The sequence below is a fragment of the Mus caroli genome, chromosome 7 (genome assembly GCF_900094665.2).
Source record: "Mus caroli chromosome 7, CAROLI_EIJ_v1.1, whole genome shotgun sequence".
Lineage (NCBI taxonomy): Eukaryota > Metazoa > Chordata > Mammalia > Rodentia > Muridae > Mus > Mus caroli.
In genome coordinates, this window is record NC_034576.1 from 53049435 (window position 1) to 53067178 (window position 17744).

A 17744-nucleotide genomic window follows, 5' to 3' on the forward strand; every position below is an offset into this window, starting at 1 on the left:
CCCACGGACTTGCCTACGGGCTCATCTGACGGAGGCGATTCCTCAGTTGCCGTTGCCTCTTTCTAGATGACTGTACCTGGCTAAGCTCACTAGCACACCACTCAGTTCTGATCAGAGCTCAGGGGACTTTTCCATAGAGACAATGGGACTGCCACCACTGAGGAGCCACCCAGCTTTTGTTACTCATGAGAAGTCACTTGTTCAAGTGTACCTGTAATTCTAGCACTTGGGAAGTAGAAGCAGGAAGATCAAGAGTTCAAGGCTATCCTTAGCTCTGTGTGAACTTTAGACTACCCTGGGTTATAGGAGATCCTGTCTCCAAGGAAAAAGAAATGGTCATTTGTCCAGCTGGGCTGAGAATGAATGACCTCTGCCTGCATCCTGAAGGCATCTGGACCTCCATGAGCCCTGGGGTCTGATCTAGAGGCGCCCTGGGAGCTTGTCACAAATGCAGACAGCCAGGTTCTCTCAACTGCACGTAGCTCAGGGGAATGGAGCTTGGCCTCATCTTCTAGTGATTTGGTTGCGTGTTCAGATTTGGGAAGCACTGAGCCCAACACAAAGAAATACTTGTTCACTGGGGTGGAGAATGGCTGTGTGGGGTCTGCTCTTGGGCAGCTAGATTGACATGAAGAAGAGGCTGGTGGGGAGAGACAGGGCAGGGGCAAGGGTGAGGCCAGCACACAACACAAGTGTTCACTTGGTGTGGGTCAGCAGGTGGCCTTTGTTTCCACTGACCCCCGAATGACAGTGAGTCTTCATGTTGAAGATGTATTCTGGTTTGCATCCCTAGAGAATTCTGTTTATTATTCTCTGGTGCAAAGCAGTTCTGGCCCAGCCTACCCCCAGCGTACCACTCTTCTTAGCCACCTTCCTACCAGAGGTCACGGGAATCTCTTTCCCTAATCAGAACCTGCTGTAACCTCGGCTGCTGTTGCAGCCTAAAATTCTCTAGACTGATGGGGTTGGCCGTACAAATTTATTATGGTTAATTTGGGACACAAAGGTTGCAAGCTGGTGATTAAAGGGGCATTAAACTAACAGCTATAAGAGCCAGATTTCCCCTTAATAGGTAATAAACATATAATTATTCCCTCTTATACAGTCGGAAATAAGTTTTTTTCTCTATATGTTTCTATCAGATTTTATTTTCATTAATAATTTCAGTCGAAGCTAGAGACACCTCCATTATTTTTAAGCTTACCTACATGAACCTGCACTGCTGACCTGAGTCAGAAATATATATATACACACACATATATGTATATAAATATACGTACATATACACATATGTATATAAATATATACATATAACATATAAAAATATATATGTGTGTGCAAACACACACACACACACACACACTCAACAGACAATTAAAATCTTTGTTCATGCTTGGTGGTGTATTTTTGGGTTTGGCTTTTTTTCTTGGCTATTTATATACTTTTGGAAAATATACTAAACAAAATCCAATTATTTTTGATGTAGCAACCCATCACTGAGACTCCAGAACAAATGTAATTGAGCCCATGGCTTTTGCTGTTTGGGAGCAGAAGTAGGAGCTTTCGAGCTCTCTTTACTTGGTGGGTGGAGATGTATATAATTAAAATCTGGGCCCTTTGTCCTCTACTCATCGTATGCACGGGAAACATGGAGCAATCACAAAGTTGCTTTCAGGGTGATGATTTCAAGAGAACCAAACGGAGTCTTGCTTTTCCTGTTCTTGGCCTGGTTAATAAATGCTGGCTCGTCTCCCTCACTGTGAGGCGAGGGGGAGGGGCTCTTGGCTTCAGTGATGGATCTGAGGCAATGGTACCTAGCCTTTTGGGGATGGCTAGGGGTGCCAAGGGGAGGAAGGCGAATTCATATTGTAACTATGGGTGTCTGCCTTCTTTGCAGAGGCTGAAGTTGGTATGCTCACCACAGCCCGACTGGGGCCCATTCTTAGCTCAGCACCGCGGGGAACGCTACAAGAATATGATCGACCCCTTGGGAACTTCGTCCCTGGGACTCAAGCTGCCCGTGAAGGATTTGGAACTGGGCACTCAGTGCTAGTCCAGTCGTGTGGATGGTCCGGTATTACTCCCGGGCTTCCTCTCTGCCTCCCCTTCACACTTTCCCCAGATTTATTCCCAATTTTCTTCTTTCTCCCCACACTTCGGTTCACAGCTGTGCATGAGAGTGTTCCATAGAAAAGTAGGACATAGCGTAGCATGCCGTAGCGAGAGCCACACAGGCCACTGATAGCGCTGTCTGTCTGTTGTCTGTGCTATCAGTTTCTGGAAGGATTGGCCCCCTGGTCAGGTTTCTTCCTTCATCCTGCAGGATGGGTTGACCAGGTGGATGCTGGCAGGTACGTGGTTGGTTTGGCAGTAGAGAAATTGCGTGTGTCTTCTCATTGCTGGAAGGAGTAGGGCACGGGGAGAACGTAGACTTTCCAGACTCATCAGCACCGTCCAGCTGATCTGGACAACACAGTGATCTCATTCAGAAGCTCGAAGTTCAGGTCAGGTGTGTTTAGCGGGATGGCAGAGCTGGCGATTATTTTGGATGCAGACATGGCTGGTAGATAGACTTGGCCACTGCTGGGTGGTTTGATCTGTGTATTCATTTCCTTTATTTTGACCAAATATACCATGCATTCAGAAGCTTCATTCCTCTATGCTGTGGATCTGAAGGGACTGTCCATTCTCTTGCCATAGCTTTCCCTTCTTCCTTCCTTCCTTCCTTCCTTCCTTCCTTCCTTCCTTCCTTCCTTCCATCTTTTCTTCCTTCCTTCTCTCTTCCTTTCTTCTCTCCCTTCCCTCCTCCCCTCCCTCCTTCTGTAATAATGACACTGAAGAGTTAATGCTCTGGGTCTTCTCTTTCACTCTGCACAAGAAGCCATGCTTTGATTTGCATGTCAGCCTTTGTATCACCGTTGTATCTGCGTGGTGTCTTTGGCACCATGGTTCAGTATCATGTTATGCTGTCTCTTTGCCTCCAAGTCACTTTCTATAAGGTGTAGGTAACCTTATCTTCCAACCTGTTGACAAATGAGACCTACCCCAGTTCTGTCTATATATTATATACACGCGGGACACAAACTCTTAAAAGACACTTTCTCAATTTTTACTCCTTTTTCAGTAACAGTAAATGCCAATTGTGGCCATAGGGAAAATCAGAGACATGAAGAAGTTGGTAAAAAGCAACCCTATAACTCCCCATCCCTGTGGTTGTACATCTTAGGTCACTGTATTTCCAGAGCTTTCTGATAAATACAGCTTAGTTAGGTAGTGAGTAAGCTGATTAAAACTGTAGCTTTTAAGACTGCATTTAGCTTGTTCAATGTCCAGAACTCCCTCTCCACTCTGCTCAATGTAACTGCCCTCCAGTGAGAGCGAGCCCCCTGTCGGCAGAGCCCGGCCAGGCCATACCCTTCAATCCGCTGTGTCCTGAGCGGGCACATACAGTGCTATGTACACATAGTGCTAGTGGTCTTTTCTGTCCTCATAAATATCTTATGAATCACCGCAGAGATGGCAAGTTTAGAGTAGCATAGTCCGGGCTTTTTATTTCTCCCTCTTACAGTATTAATATCACAACCTAAACTCATTTCCTCTAGGGGAGATGGGTTCAATCATTTTCTTATTAGTTTGTCTTCATATAACAGGGTCTCAGGCAAAGTTTTCAGTTCAAATCTTGTATATCGACGTGACATTTTCATCCTGTGCAGCGGCAATGGCACCTCAACAACAGACTTTAATGTATCATTTTAAAACTCTGACTCTTGTTGTGTAAAGTGTCTGAAGTCATTGGATTGAACTCTCCTTTCGTAGGGCAAGTTGCTCACACCACCTGCCAACAGTGATGGGTACTTGTGTTTCCCAGAGTAGCCATGATAGGTTTTAGGGAAGGAAACATGGTGGGTTTTGAACCCCTGGCTCTGGTTTCTTTGCTACCAGGATTTTTTTTTTCTCTCTTTCTCTCTTCTATTTTCTCTTTTCTCCTAGTTTCCCCAAGCTAGGTCTTACTAGGCTGTCAAAGAGATGGAACCTCAGGCTTCCCTGTTTTAGGCAGATGAGCTGTGGACTCAGCTCTTCACTGTCTGCTGTTATCATCTGTTTCCCCAAGAAAGCCACACCGACGAGAGGGCCCATTCCTGCACCAGCATCGCAGGGCAGTGCCGTGACTTGGGTGGTGTGTGTGTGAGTGAGGAGGTCAGTTTGAAAACTCCTGCCGTCATGCCAGTTTGCAGGGTGAAGAAAAGCCCAACGCTCTCCTTCAGCACACATGGGATCTGTGCTTGTGTTGGGATGAATGGCTTCTGGCTTCCTGTTTTCCTATTGACTAGAACTGGGATTGGTGCTGGATGCCAACCCGATTTCTGCTCTGTTTTTGCCTCTGTGATTACAAGAAGGATGTGGGGAGGCCCTTGGACACTGCCAGATGTGAACTGAGTCAACTTGCTTGTCATAGTGATGACCTTATCCATTAGTGTGGGAAGCTACAGCCGTGTCTACAAGGATATATTTAGGAAAGACCTAGAAGCTGCCCCTGAGTATATGTCCATTTTGTTGTTGTTGTTGCTTTGTTTCTCTTTCCCTAGTTAGACTGCTTAGAAGGACAGAGTCAGACAGAAGGTTCCAGGCTTGCCTGGAAACCACTGGCTTTCAAGTTAGTTTTGGCCATTCATTGCCATGTTCAACTTCAAGGTTGGCAGGCAGCAGTGGTGTCTGGGTAGCCTCTGGTCATGGTGTATCTCAGCGGTGTGCCTCCTGGGGATTTGGTTGGGATACTGAGAGCTGATATGTATCCCACGAGATGGATTGTTTTCACGCGACTAAAATGCACAATCAATTGGAAGAAAAAGAGGAGGGAATTCATAGACAATGAGAGCATTGTCATAACTGCCACCTGAGAGTTCTCCCCTGACCATGAAGGAGAAGCAAGGCTACTTTGCAAAAAGGGATCCCTGTGTATACTGGTGGGGAGTTTTCCATCTGTGAGATGATTTCATAATACCACTTTAATAAATCCATTCAGAGAAAAACAAGCCATATGTGAAAAATAGTAACCCCGTAATATCCTTAAAACAGAAAAGCACCATATATTTATTAACTACTCGTGTTGTGGTTTCTTATGCAAACCTTTGTCTAATTGTCTTGCCCACTAGAAACTTCTAATCTCTTTCAAGCTTTTCTTTATTTGTGAACAAGTGTGTCCAATTCTGGTCTTTCCTGGTTGTTGTTTTATCTGCCCCTGTCTATTTCTTTACTGCATGATATCTGTGGTCAACACAAAATCCTAATGACCATTGACGGCTTTGGAGTTTTTGATGTGATTTTAATTTGTGAGAGCTGCATTTGATGTGTCCTTCAGGGACTGGCACTTTAGAAAGAGTGGAATGGAAGGGCCTTTGGTTTGATGAGACTCGGATTGTGTCTATGCTGGCACAGCACTGAGGGGGTCAGGGTTTTGTTTCTCTTCTGTCCTCTGTGTGTGCCTCCGAGCATCTCAGTTCCTTTCTGTCAGCATGGGCTTCCCATGCCTTAAATTGATATTTCGTCTTCGTCTCCTTGGCCGTGGTCATTGTCCTCTTCCCAGAGGCTAGTTCAGTAACTGTTGCTAGATGGATGTGCGATGGCAAGGTCATCTTGCCCGTGGTATTGGATGTGGGTCTGTGACTTGCTTCTTCAAGGCTCTGACATGAGTGAGGGTGTTCTGTATGGTACATTAACATGCAAGGCATGAAGGCCAAGGCCAGCAAGCCAGTTTCCTCTGTCTCATGATGTGTGATGCAGAGCTGGCCTGAGCTTTGGGAGCAAGGCTTCTTGTCTTTCTCTCATTTAGCTGTGCTTGACTAGAAGGACCCCGGTGAAATATGGTCTCGGAGCAGGCTGCCGTAAACTGCCTGCAGAGGAAGGATTTCAGATGGGTGTTCATCACCCCTGAAAAGCAAGCCCAGGCTTGATTAGCTTCAGAGGATGACACTTGCAGGTGACCAGCTACCTTACGGGTGTGTTTGATCATTGGGATGCTGTTTAGATGGCAACTGGGAACGACCGTGTCTCTCATTTGTCTGTGTCTTTTGCACTTTATTACGGACCTATCCAGGAATAGGAGGTTGAGTCTTAAATTGTGTATTTGGATAATGTCCTAGATGCAAGCATCTCATGTGAACAATATTGTTCACGAATAAAGATGTTTCCTAGTCAGGTCCTTATATTTTTTCATTGACTTTACATGAAGAAAATATATTATGTTATAAAATGATGCATCATATATATCTATCTATCATATAGAGTGCTTATTATATACTGTGCATTATTCATTTAAGAAGTCATTACTCTTGAGGCCCTACCTCAAATTTTGTATTTATGTGTACAAATGCAATTTATTGTATTATATATTACATACTGATATAAATTAGAGTTTATCCTAATAATGTATGAGTTCTCAAAACCCCTGAAATAAATGTCAGTATTTAAAACACACTGCTTGCCATTGTGTCTGTTTCAAATCTGTCATTACCATGGTTTCTTCTTTAACAAATGGGCTTCAGGTGGGCTCAGGGTGAGCCTGTGCCATTGTGAGAAGCTTGGCACAGCTGTGGAAAATGGCCCTCCTGGGGAAATGAGGTATCGTTGTATTGTGTAGAAGGAAATATCAATTAAATTGCTATATTTGCAGCCATCAGAACACATCATAGTTTCCTAAATTATTAATTAGCTGAGAGAGACAGAGAGAGAGAGAGAGAGAGAGAGAGAGAGAGACAGAGAGAGAGAGAGAGAATCTGAACAGATCTGAATAGAGAATGAGCTAGATAAATCTCTGTGTGTAGTAAAATTATTATTTTTTTTCCATTTCCAATTTTATTTAACTTTAGCAGCATCTAGATATTCTTGATATGTGCTTGGCTCCAGGCCAAATGAGCCTGGTAGAAAAACCTCCCATGTGACGCTAACAAACAAGTGTTCTCCATCTCTATTTGAGTAGGTGGAGCCCCTGGCTCCCTGTTCCAAGACAGGTTTTGTGCTATGTATGCTTTCCCATCTGACTGCATTAACCTGGACAAAGGCTGTCTTCTGAGCAAGGGGCTCACTTCCTGTCTCTATCTTCTGCTTCAGTGCTAGATGGCTGCAGGATGGCCTGGGCCAGTATCAGTGGGAAGACACAGGTGCTCAAAGAAGATGCTGGGATCCATACACTGAAGTATGGAGTCCATCCTGTGATAAAGCCTTGGCCTAGGGAAGGCCTATGATGGGGTTCACATACACACTTGGAAGAGGCCTGTGACTGTGAGGGTCACACACCTGGGATTGGCCTGTGACTCTGAGGTTCACACATCTGGGAGAGGCCTGTTGCTGTGATGTTTACACACATCTGAGAAAGGCCTGTGGCTGTTAGTTCACATACCTCAGTGAGGGCTGTGGTCCTAAGGTTTATGCAAGTTTAGGATTAGCCACAGAACTGCAGCCAGGAAGTGCACAGCTGTGTTAAGCACACTCAGTTGTGTATCTTACCTCTCAGCCAGGGTGACTTAAATGCTCTGAGGGATAAGAGCTTGGTGCTGGGCCTGTACCTTGCCTCCTTCCTGAGATTGCTACTATTATTTTTGTTGTTTGTTGGGCCCCATTTTGGTCCTGGTTTGGGCTTTGAGGACAACCCGGAGCCTGGCTTGAGTTTTGAGTGAGTCTCAGTCACTTCCATATGGGGTGACTCAGCAAGACCTGTTTGGCCCTGCTTCTGCCCCGCTGATGTAGAGCTTTGCCATTGGCCCTGTCAGTCACTCCGTACACTCCGTCACCCTTCCCTGCCTCCTACATCATTTTATCCCACCAAAAATCCCCCTCCCTATGTTCCGAACTTATATAAGCAAGAGACTGATGCCATAAAGTTGAGTTCTTGCTTCGACAAGACTTCCGACTTGTCATTCCTGCTCAACCCTGGAGAGACCCTGGCAGGACCAGGACCTCTCTCCTCTCTCCTGAACCTGCCAGCAAGGAGCCTGGAGTTGTTGTTGTTGTTGTTGTTGTTATTTAGAACTTTTAATTAAAACGCAAAACCCCATATAGGTAGAATACTAGCAAGAAAGAAGGATGGGTTCTTGTGTCCATTTCTTGGTTTCCATAACTACAGGCCATGCCTAAGCACTCATTCTCACCTGTCAGTCTTACCACCCAAGTAGTGGTGTTCCATGTGGAGACTTCCATACCAGACACAGGCAAGCAAGGATGTGGTTAGAAATCCTCTGTAGAGTCCTATTGCCCTTTGAACAGTTTTTTTCCTGAAAGGGGTTGAGGGTGAGTATGGCAATCCTGGCCCTCTGCCCCACTGGAGTAGAAGGCTTGAATGACATCCGCACTGAGAGTCAGCCACACTTGTTTCTGTCTTTCACCTTATGTGACACCCATGCTGAGAGCCAGTCATACCCCCTCATGTTTTTCACCTTTTTTGTATTTGTTTGATATTGCTATTTTCTTGTCCAGATCTCCAACATCTTAGGCAGTTTTCAATCTTTGTTCTTATAACACTCTCTGTCGATTGGCCTCCATGTCTGCCTTGCAGCCAGAGCCTCAGAATGACACAGTGGTACAGAACTCCAAGCTCACTCACTCTAAGGCTGGCCTTGAGACATGGGTTACTGTACAATGGTCTGAAAGAGGAAAAACTGAACTTTTCCTGAACTCTCTTACCCCTCCCATCCAGAGACTGTTCCCGGAGCACTCCTGAACTTTTTACCCCAAGGTACCCCCTCCCAATTGAAAATTGTTCCAGGAACATTTTTTAGATAAGGGTCTCCTGGAACAAAACCTAGTCCTACCCCTCCTAACTGAAGACTGTTCCAAGAACATTTTTGAGATAGGGGCCTCCTGGTACTACCCCAGAATGTTCCAATAGATCGAGTACATTGCCAAAATATAGGACACGACCCCTTGGTTATGTAAAGCCCCTTGGCAAGACCCCTTAGTGACGTAAATTTGTACTTTCTCCACCCTGTTCCCCCCTTGCCCTTTTCTTATAAAAGCCTGTGAAAATTTGGGCTGGGTGCCGAATCTCCTCTGCACCATGCCTGGTGTATGAGTTTCGACCCCAGAGCCTCTGGTCTATGTGCTTTTTATGTGCTTTCTTGTCGTTGCTGTATTAAATCTTACTCTCTACACCTTAAGTTCGGTCTCAGTGTCTTCTTGGGTGCGCTGCTGTCCCGAGGCTTGAGTGAGTGTCTCCCTTTGGGAGTCTTAGAGTCTTTCAGTCTTTTTACTGGGAGTTGGGTTTGCAAAGAGATGCTCGTGCTGACTGGTTGCATTTTATAGAGTCATGGTAGAGCTCTTTGCAACAGAAAGCTCCTACTATAAATGCCAATAAAATGGGTGAATGCCACAAAAGCGGGATTTTCTTCTCTGATCACATATTTTACTAGAAAAGCAAGCCAATGTGTTACTTGCCTCGTAGTGTGCTTTGTGATGGTATGAGGACTTTTGGTCCTGAAACTCACTTAACCTATGTCCTTTCTTTTCTAGACCTCTTCCTACAGATCTCAGTAGGTTAGGAGAAATGGTGACAGGCAAGTCACCTTGTCATCTGTCATTGATTTGTTGGCCTACTTCCTTGCCATTCCCACTGTGTTAACTGTTTATATGTTCCCAGTGCCTAACAGGTTTTGGCACTTAGTAGATACTTGAAAAAAAATGCATCTTAAAATTGAATAAGCAAATATTGAGTGTTGGCTCTGGACAAGGAACAGAACTCAGTGTTACAAAGAGCAAAGGATGAGAAGGAAAGCCAGGTCTCTCTTCAGGGTTACTCAAACCTGGACACAGCCTCAGCCTACCTGGAAGAAAAACGAGAGCCTCTGAAGTATTTAGGACAAGACCAAACTGAAAGAGAGCAGCAGAAGGCATTCCCGCCAGCTGAGGGGTTCTGTCAGGACTTCCTGAAATGGGATGTTGGCTCGTGGGGTAGATGTAAGGGTCAGTGGGGTGCTGGGATGGGCTTACAGGGTGAAAGCAAACCTGTGGCAGAGCAAAGGTGCAACTGGATATTTTAAAACTGGATGGTGGGGCTGGAGAGATGGCTCAGCGGTTAAGAGCACTGACTGCTCTTTTGAAGTTCCTCAGTTCAAATCCCAGCAACCACATGGTGGCTCACAACCATCTGTAATGAGATCTGATGCCCTTTTCTGGTATTGTCTGAAGACAGCTACAGTGTACTTAGATATAATAATAAATAAATCTTTAGACAGGAGTGAGCAGAGGTCCTGAATTCAGATTCCCAGTAACCACATGATGGCTCACAACCATCAGTACAGCTACACTGTACTCATATATATAAATAAATAAATCTTAAAAAAATCTGGATGATGGGATGTGGGGGATGTCCATTCAGTACAATGTTTTCCAGGTAAGCTTGATATTCTCACTTTGATTCCCCCAGAACCCCTATGAAAAAAAAGCCATGTATAGTCGTGCCTGCTTGTAATTCCTTCATTGGGAAGGTGGAGATAGTAGTGTCTCTGGGACTCATAGGCCAGACAGCCTAGCCTACTTACCAAACTTCAGGCCGGTGAGAGGCCCTGTCTCATAAAACAGGGTGACTAGGATTTGAAAAAGGAAATTTGAAGTTGTCCTCTGGTGTCTAGAAACACACACACACACACACACACACACACACACACACACACACGAACTCATGCACACATGCATCTACACCTGCACATATGCCCCTCTACCCTCAAAGAATGATAAGTGGGTTTTGAAAGTGTTGTCTCTGTCAATAGAATGTGGGGACTAAGGCTGAAATGCCAGTCGGGACTTGACAGTCCGGTGCTTTTCATGCAACATGGAGCACAGACGCTCTTCCTCAGAGCTCAGAGGACAGCAATCTCTGGGGTAGTGGGCTGGTGCTTTTTGGCAGAGATATCTTGGATATTGATTTGTTCTTCCTTGGTTTAAGAGTTTTGGAGAAATGATATCAAAGGATTGTCACTGATTCATCTCCTCAACAGTGGAAAGTCCCATGGCCGCCTTGCAGGCTCCTTGGTTTGTTTGTTTGTTTATTTATTTATTTATTTATTTATTTATTTATTTATTTATTTGCACAGGAGGTCATTCTCTTTAGACAGGCTCCTTTCCTTGTATTCTTAATCCACACGGTGCCTTGAGGGAAGACTGAGAGTCATAGCGACTGCACAAGCCATATGCTGATATCTCACATGGATGATGTACCTACCCTAAGAGGTGTCCTGGAGGCTGAGAACTGTCCCTGGACTCCTGTCTTTTCTTCTTTAGGATCGTCAGACTCTAGCCCTGTGTGTTATCACCATGGCTCTCTTTCTTTACTTCCTCCAGATAATACTCTTATAATGTCCTCACTTTGCGTGGGTTATGTGTCTTGGCCCCTGACCTCAGCTTTGCACCCATGCCTTTCTCTGTGTCCTGTGGGCAGTGTGCCAGGCCTGTGTCTACACCTGAAAGGTCCCACTTATTTTCATTTTGGTGCCACTTTGGGCTTTGAGAAGAACGTGTCCTGGCTATACCATGGTCATCACGTGGCAACTGGGATGACATCACAGACCTGTACTGAGAGGAGGCCAGCTCATCTCCTGCAGTGTGCATTGGGATGGCCAATAGTCAGTCTGGTGGAGCTGAACCCTAGCCAAGCTACAGCTACACAAGACCCAGTGCTTAGTGTTGCTAACAATAGTTGAACAATATTATTTTATCTGAATATTATAAGTCCAAAGTTGCCAGAAGTGCGTTTTGTGGCCATTCTACAACAGCAGGCAGCAGATGTGTACGGAGTAGCCACGAGAATAGATTCTGTCAGAAGGCAAGTGGAACTGACACATGAGGCTCCCAGGCAGGCATGCTTTCTTTGCCTCCCATGGTTTGCTATCTGGAATGCAGGTGCAATGGCTGGAGTGCTGGCAGCCAAGTAGAAGAGCAAGGATAACAACTGTATCTTAGAGATAATGCCAAAAAGGTCTGAAAGGACCTGGGTCCCTGCAGGCTTCACAGAGCAAATAAATTTGCCTTGGACTTTCCAGCTCTGAATTCTTTTACCCAAGAACAGTGGTTAGTTATCTTGGAGTTTTCCTGCTGTTTGTTGCCAAATAACATCCTTATTGATACAGAGGAGTTCACTGTCACTCTGTCAACAAGAAGACATTGTTTGGCTTTTGACTCTGGGTAAAGGTCTGAAAGCACTGGGGATGGCAAGGCAAATCCATGGCTGCTGTGTGAGTGTGTTGCACAGAGAGCAACAAGAGCCTTTTTCTGATAAAAGCACCTCTCCCATTACCCATCCAAGTTCTGAATACCACCCAACTCTGGTAGCTACCCCTTGCTTTGGGTTGGCAGACCTGCTCCTGAGAACTATATTTTACCCTTATGTTTTACATCTTATTTTGTGGTACTGGAGATGAACCCAGGTCCTCATGCATGACAGACAATGGCTCAAGCCCGGAGCGAGCCCCACCCAGCCTCAAGTCTACACCTTGGTGAGGTAGGCAGTCTCTCTCCTAACTCAGTGTGAGCTGAAAAGCATGCTTTCTTCCTAGGTTTCCTGCAGAATAGTGATAAATGTGCTTCTAACACAAATAAAGGATTGTTTAAGGCTTGAAAAAGAAGGCTTGGGTGAGTGCTTTATGCACAGCCCTAGATGACAGGCAGAGCTCTTATAGCTACAGTTTGAATGACAACGAACCACTATTCTCTGGGTTGCCTCTTTCCTACTCTCTTGGTTCCCATGGTGAGTGATTTTTCTCGAGCACTGATGGACTTTAAACCCACTCTGACTCTCCCATTCCATGCAGAGGAAGGAGGCAAACCCTTGGCCTTTCTTTCTTGACGAGGTTACTTTGCTTTCTGTTCTTATCCAGCTCAGTGGGCAGATGGCTGTGGGAAGGTCCAGCCTGGAGGTAGGGCAGATGGCCAGTCCATTCTGGCTCTCACAGACGGCTGTACTCTCTCAGGACTGCCCCTGTATTAATGAGGGGATGTTTGGGCCTCTTGTGAATTTTTTTTTTTTTAATTTCTTGATTGGTTCAGAGCTGGGTCAGAGAGCAATACTGTGGTTTGTGGATTGTTTGAGGTCTCTAAAGGTTTCAACAAGGAGACTGAATTCACAGGATTCATCCAAGGACACATGGTATAGTTTAATAATTCAGTGTATGCCCGTAGTCATCCTGCCTGAGTTTAAAGCTTGGCTTTAAACTGGACAATGGCTGATTCCATGTCTATAAAATATGTATAATAATCCCATCTGCTAATTGGGTTTGGGGAACACATAAATTAATCCGTTGCAACCATTCTGAGCATGGTCTGCCTTGGTTATGGATCCAATGCTTGGATGGGGAACAGCTTGTCCCTGAGCAGTTAGACTGGCTGGTACCTGCTTACTTGTCACTCATCAATACCCAGGTATGTGTACCTTGATTGTGTCCTCAGAAACCTAGCCTCCACCTGAGGTTGTTGGTGTGATGGGATGTCCCTCCCTTTTAATTGGTTATTTATTTACATTTCAAATGTTGTCCTCCATCCAGGTTCCCCCTCCCAAAACACCTCATCCTATCCCCTCTCCCTCTGCCTCTATGAGGGTGCTTCCACATCCCCCACCCACTCCTACCTCACTGCCCTAGCATCCCCCTTCACCAGGGTATTGAGCCTCCACAGGACCAAGGATCTCCCCTCCCATTGATGCCAGATAAGGCCATTCTCTGCTACATATGCAGCTGGAGCCACGAGTCCCTCCATGTAGAGTTAGGAGAAGGACTAAAGGAGCTGAATAGGATTGCAACTCCAAAGGAAGAACAACAATATCATCTAACCGGACCTCCTAGAGCTAACCAGGGACTAAACTACTAACCAAAGGCGTGACAGATTAGAACAGTTTCATCATAAGCACTATAAGCTAGTTGTCTTTATTCCTGTGTTTATCTGTAGGTTTTTCTACCTATTTTCCCCATTGTCCTATATCTAGTTCTATTTTAAAAGTGTTTGAAGCTTTACAACTGGGTGCAGTAGTTACATCAGAACAAAGGTCCTTCTCATTTGGATGTGATTGAAGTTGATTTTACTCATTAGAGAAAAGCTAAAACGTTTTACCAGCAGAGCCTAAATATTCACATAGAGACAGTGGCACAGAGGAAGGCACATCCACTTAACCCCCATTTGGATGAACATGCATTTCAAGAACCAAAGACCCCTTCTCTTACCAGCCCTCCAGGTTCTAGGGTACTTGGTACCATGCCTGGAAAGGAAGCTGGGGTGTTGTTACCCCTTCTTGGCTCCACCAGCAAATTGGTACTTGATTGGTTTCCTAGGGCTCTCCTAACCGAACAGTTCAAATAAGAGCTGTCACTGTGAAACCTAGGGCAGTGGCTGAGCTCTTTTTGAACCCTCCTGGGAGTCCCGCCCCTTCCAGCCCTTGCAGCCCTGGCTCTTTGTAGTCTGAAGCTGCCTCTGTCTTCCCTTGTTCTTTTTGGTGTCTCTTCTTGTCTGCTTTCCAGAAGCATGGAGCACGGCAGACATATTAGATTGGGTCCTCTCTGATGACCTCACTTTAACTTAGTTACATGCACAAAGACTCTATTTCTAAATACGATTACATCCTCAGGTGCCAGGGGTCTAGGAATTGAGCATGCCTTGGGGGCAGAGTGGGAGGCACAAGGTGTGATAATACCAACCTCTCAATGTCTCCAAGTTTGAATATTTATCTTCTCAAACTTGGATCTTCCCCTGGCTGTGGACTGACTTTGAATCCTGGCCAATGACTTCTCCTTACTTCTCCTCACTCTGAGAGCCACTGTCTGAAAGGAAGTCAGCTTGGAGTATCCCTAGAGACCAACAGGACAAGGCAGTTTGGTTGTGTCCTTGATGACTGTCTATCAGAAAAACTAGGTGTTCCCTGGAAAATGTGTTGCTTCGTTTATTCAATAAGCAATTACCAAACCCCTAAAATGTGCCAGGCACTACTCTGGTGAAACGAAATTGAGATGAACAAGAGAGACAAACCTCCTACACACGGGGCACTGGTATTACAGTTGGGGACATAGTGAACACACAAGTAAATGTGTAAATAATATTACTTACGGTAATCAGACACACGGGAAGAAAATGAAGCTGAGAGCCCTGGGGATTGACAAGCGAGATTCTGCTCTAGGCAGCCTCTGCCCAGGGAGCTGACTTTTCAGCAGGGATCCAAGATTCATGTTCAAAGCCAAGTACACAGGGTACATCCTAGCACTATGAAATCTTAACCTGAAGGCAGGACAAAAACCTGCCTCCAGCTTGATTTCTTCGTGCCCTGCAACCAAAGCATGTGGTGTCTTCACAATACCAATAGACTTTCTTTATAGTTTGTGAAGCAGACTGTGACCTTTATGGTATGACTGACTTGTAAGGGCAAGCATGGAGGCAGTGAGGACACCCAGAAAGAGATAGGAATGAGTTGGAGGGTTGGGAGTCCCGGGGCTGCTGAGAAAACCACCTTTCCTCACAGATTCTGGCAGGGTTTTATGATTTACCTGTAGTTGTGGTAAATTGTGGTAGTTGTGGGTTATTTGATTGGGCCATGTGGTGAAGGCTAGTGCTTTCCCTTAGAAGGTGTCAGGAAACAAGTTTGGACAAGGGGAGAAACCAGAAACCAAAAATCCTTACTTGGTCATCATTACAGCCATCACTAAGGAATTTTCCAAAATATATAATTCACGTACCCCATGATTTACCAAAGTACACAATTCAATGTTTTCTTTGTTGTTTTTTTTGTTTTTGTTTTAGTATATTGTGATATCTATGAGAGCCATATACCCATCAACTTTTTACCATCATGATTTTATGCCCCCCCCAAAGTAAACCCTACGTTCTTTAGCCATCATTCTCCAGATGATCCTCCTCCTCACTCCTCATCTAGAGGCAACCACTCATCAGCTTCCTGTTTCTATACATTTGTTTTTTTCTGGAGATTTCACGGAAATGGACTCTATGCCAATAGAAATCCACTGGGCCTATTCTCTGCTGGACCCACAGGTCTACCGCCCCTCCCCCACGTCCCCACTCTGGGAAGAGTGTACCTACCTGAGTAGCCTGAGGTCCTTAGTTATCTAGGGGAGATTTATGAGCTTGTTGAGATTAACTCTTGTTACTGCTAATGGCTGCGAAGCTGCAGAGCTACGACAGAACATAGGTCTCACTTAATTTTTTTAAATGGAACACGCTGAAACCCTCATCCCACAGGACCAGCTACACAGTCTTGAAGATTAGGGTTCAAAAGATACAAGTCCCCTGCTGGGACCACTGCGCCTCTTAGGGCTTCTGGGATTTCTGAGATCAAGAAAAGGGGAATAGGAAAAGCACTTCAGAGCCCCTAAAGGCCATAGAAGTGCATTTATACTGAGGGAGAGTTGAGGGTGGGACATGGTTCTCATAATATATAGTTTGGCATCCGGAGTCCTTACTTAGGAGGCCCAGTGAAACATGGCAAATCTAGTTTTCTGCAAGGTGTGTGTGTGTGTGTGTGAGTGTGTGTGTGAGTGATTTTAATGTTGGCATCACATGCAGCATGCTCCAGGAGGAAGAGAAAGCCCCGACTCTGTAATGAAGACACAGGAGGAAGGGTCTGCTCTGGGGCCAAGTTGAATTTTGAGAATTTTGGAGAGTAAAGGGCTATGGAGACAGTTTAGTTGGTAGATTGCTTGCCCAGGATGCACAAGGATGCGGGTCCCATCCCCAGCACTACATAAACTAGGTGGCCCAGACATATAACCCTAGCATTTAGGAGATTAAGGGACAGGAGGTTCAAGGTTCAAGGCTATCTCCAGATACATAACAAAGAGAATATTTGGGAACTGAGATATAGTTGCGTCGACACAAGGATCCAGGACACATGTCACAATAGACTGTAATTTCAGCAGCAGGGCATCCAACATCGTCTTCTATCTTCCAGGGGCACACACACACACACACACACACACACACACACACACACTCTTAAAAGCTGGAGAGTTAAGCCTTGACATCCACTCTGTAATGGCCCAGTTCAGCTGCATTGCAGACAGCGCTTCTCAAGCTGATTTATCTTTCATGATTTCTTTCTTCACCTGCCCGGGAAGGTACGGGGAGCACATGGGCAAGGGGGTGTATACAGAATGTCCTGAAAAATAGGACAAAGGTCAGAGGACCATGTAGGTTAAGACCTTTCCTCTTCATAAACTGTGCAACTAAATTGGTGACCCCCCACTGGTCTTCTGGGGTCAAAGGTATGTGAAGTTAAGGCCCTGGGGGCACAGAGGATGGGCAAGAAACCCTGGAAAGAAAGCAGAGCTCTTTGTTGAACTCTTTTTTCCCCCCTCTGGGATCTGGGAGGTTGTTAGTTGTTATGAGTTTAAGTATCTCAGAGTAGTATTGGATGTTGGGGGAAGCTGGAGCCACAGATGGAGCCACAGGACAAGCTGGGGTGCGGGAGGCTTCGAGTCACATGACATGACCATGTAAGCTGGAGGTACTGACCTTTCAGGTTCTGTGACTGCATCACCTCTAGATAGACTGAGGCACACAGTACAGGGACCCTAGCAGGGCGGCCCCAGTAGCAGAGGGTACACTAGACAGGAGAGACTCCTCTGCTTGTCCACTGGTCGCCAGCAAAGCCCAGCTTTTCTCTCTATAGAATGGTGTTCCGGTAGGGGTATCCAAAGAGAGAAAGGAGAGAGAGAGAGAGAGAGAGAGAGAGAGAGAGAGAGAGAGAGAGAGAGAGAGAGAGAGAGAGA

At 45.5% G+C, this 17744-nt stretch overlaps 1 protein-coding gene across 3 annotated transcripts in view; it reads left to right on the plus strand.

Moving 5' to 3' along the window:
• Slc6a5 (solute carrier family 6 member 5) overlaps positions 1 to 6472 on the plus strand; it is a 53185-nt gene extending 46713 nt beyond the window's left edge. For 2 of the 3 annotated variants that reach the window (XM_021167225.1, XM_021167226.1), the window contains exon 16: positions 1898 to 6472. In XM_021167225.1, the coding sequence (XP_021022884.1) occupies positions 1898 to 2053 (156 nt within the window). In that variant the 3' untranslated portion in view covers positions 2054 to 6472. The remainder of the gene's footprint in view (positions 1 to 1897) is intronic. The other variant, XM_021167227.2, reaches the window with a different exon arrangement.
• Positions 6473 to 17744: the final 11272 nt, after the last annotated feature.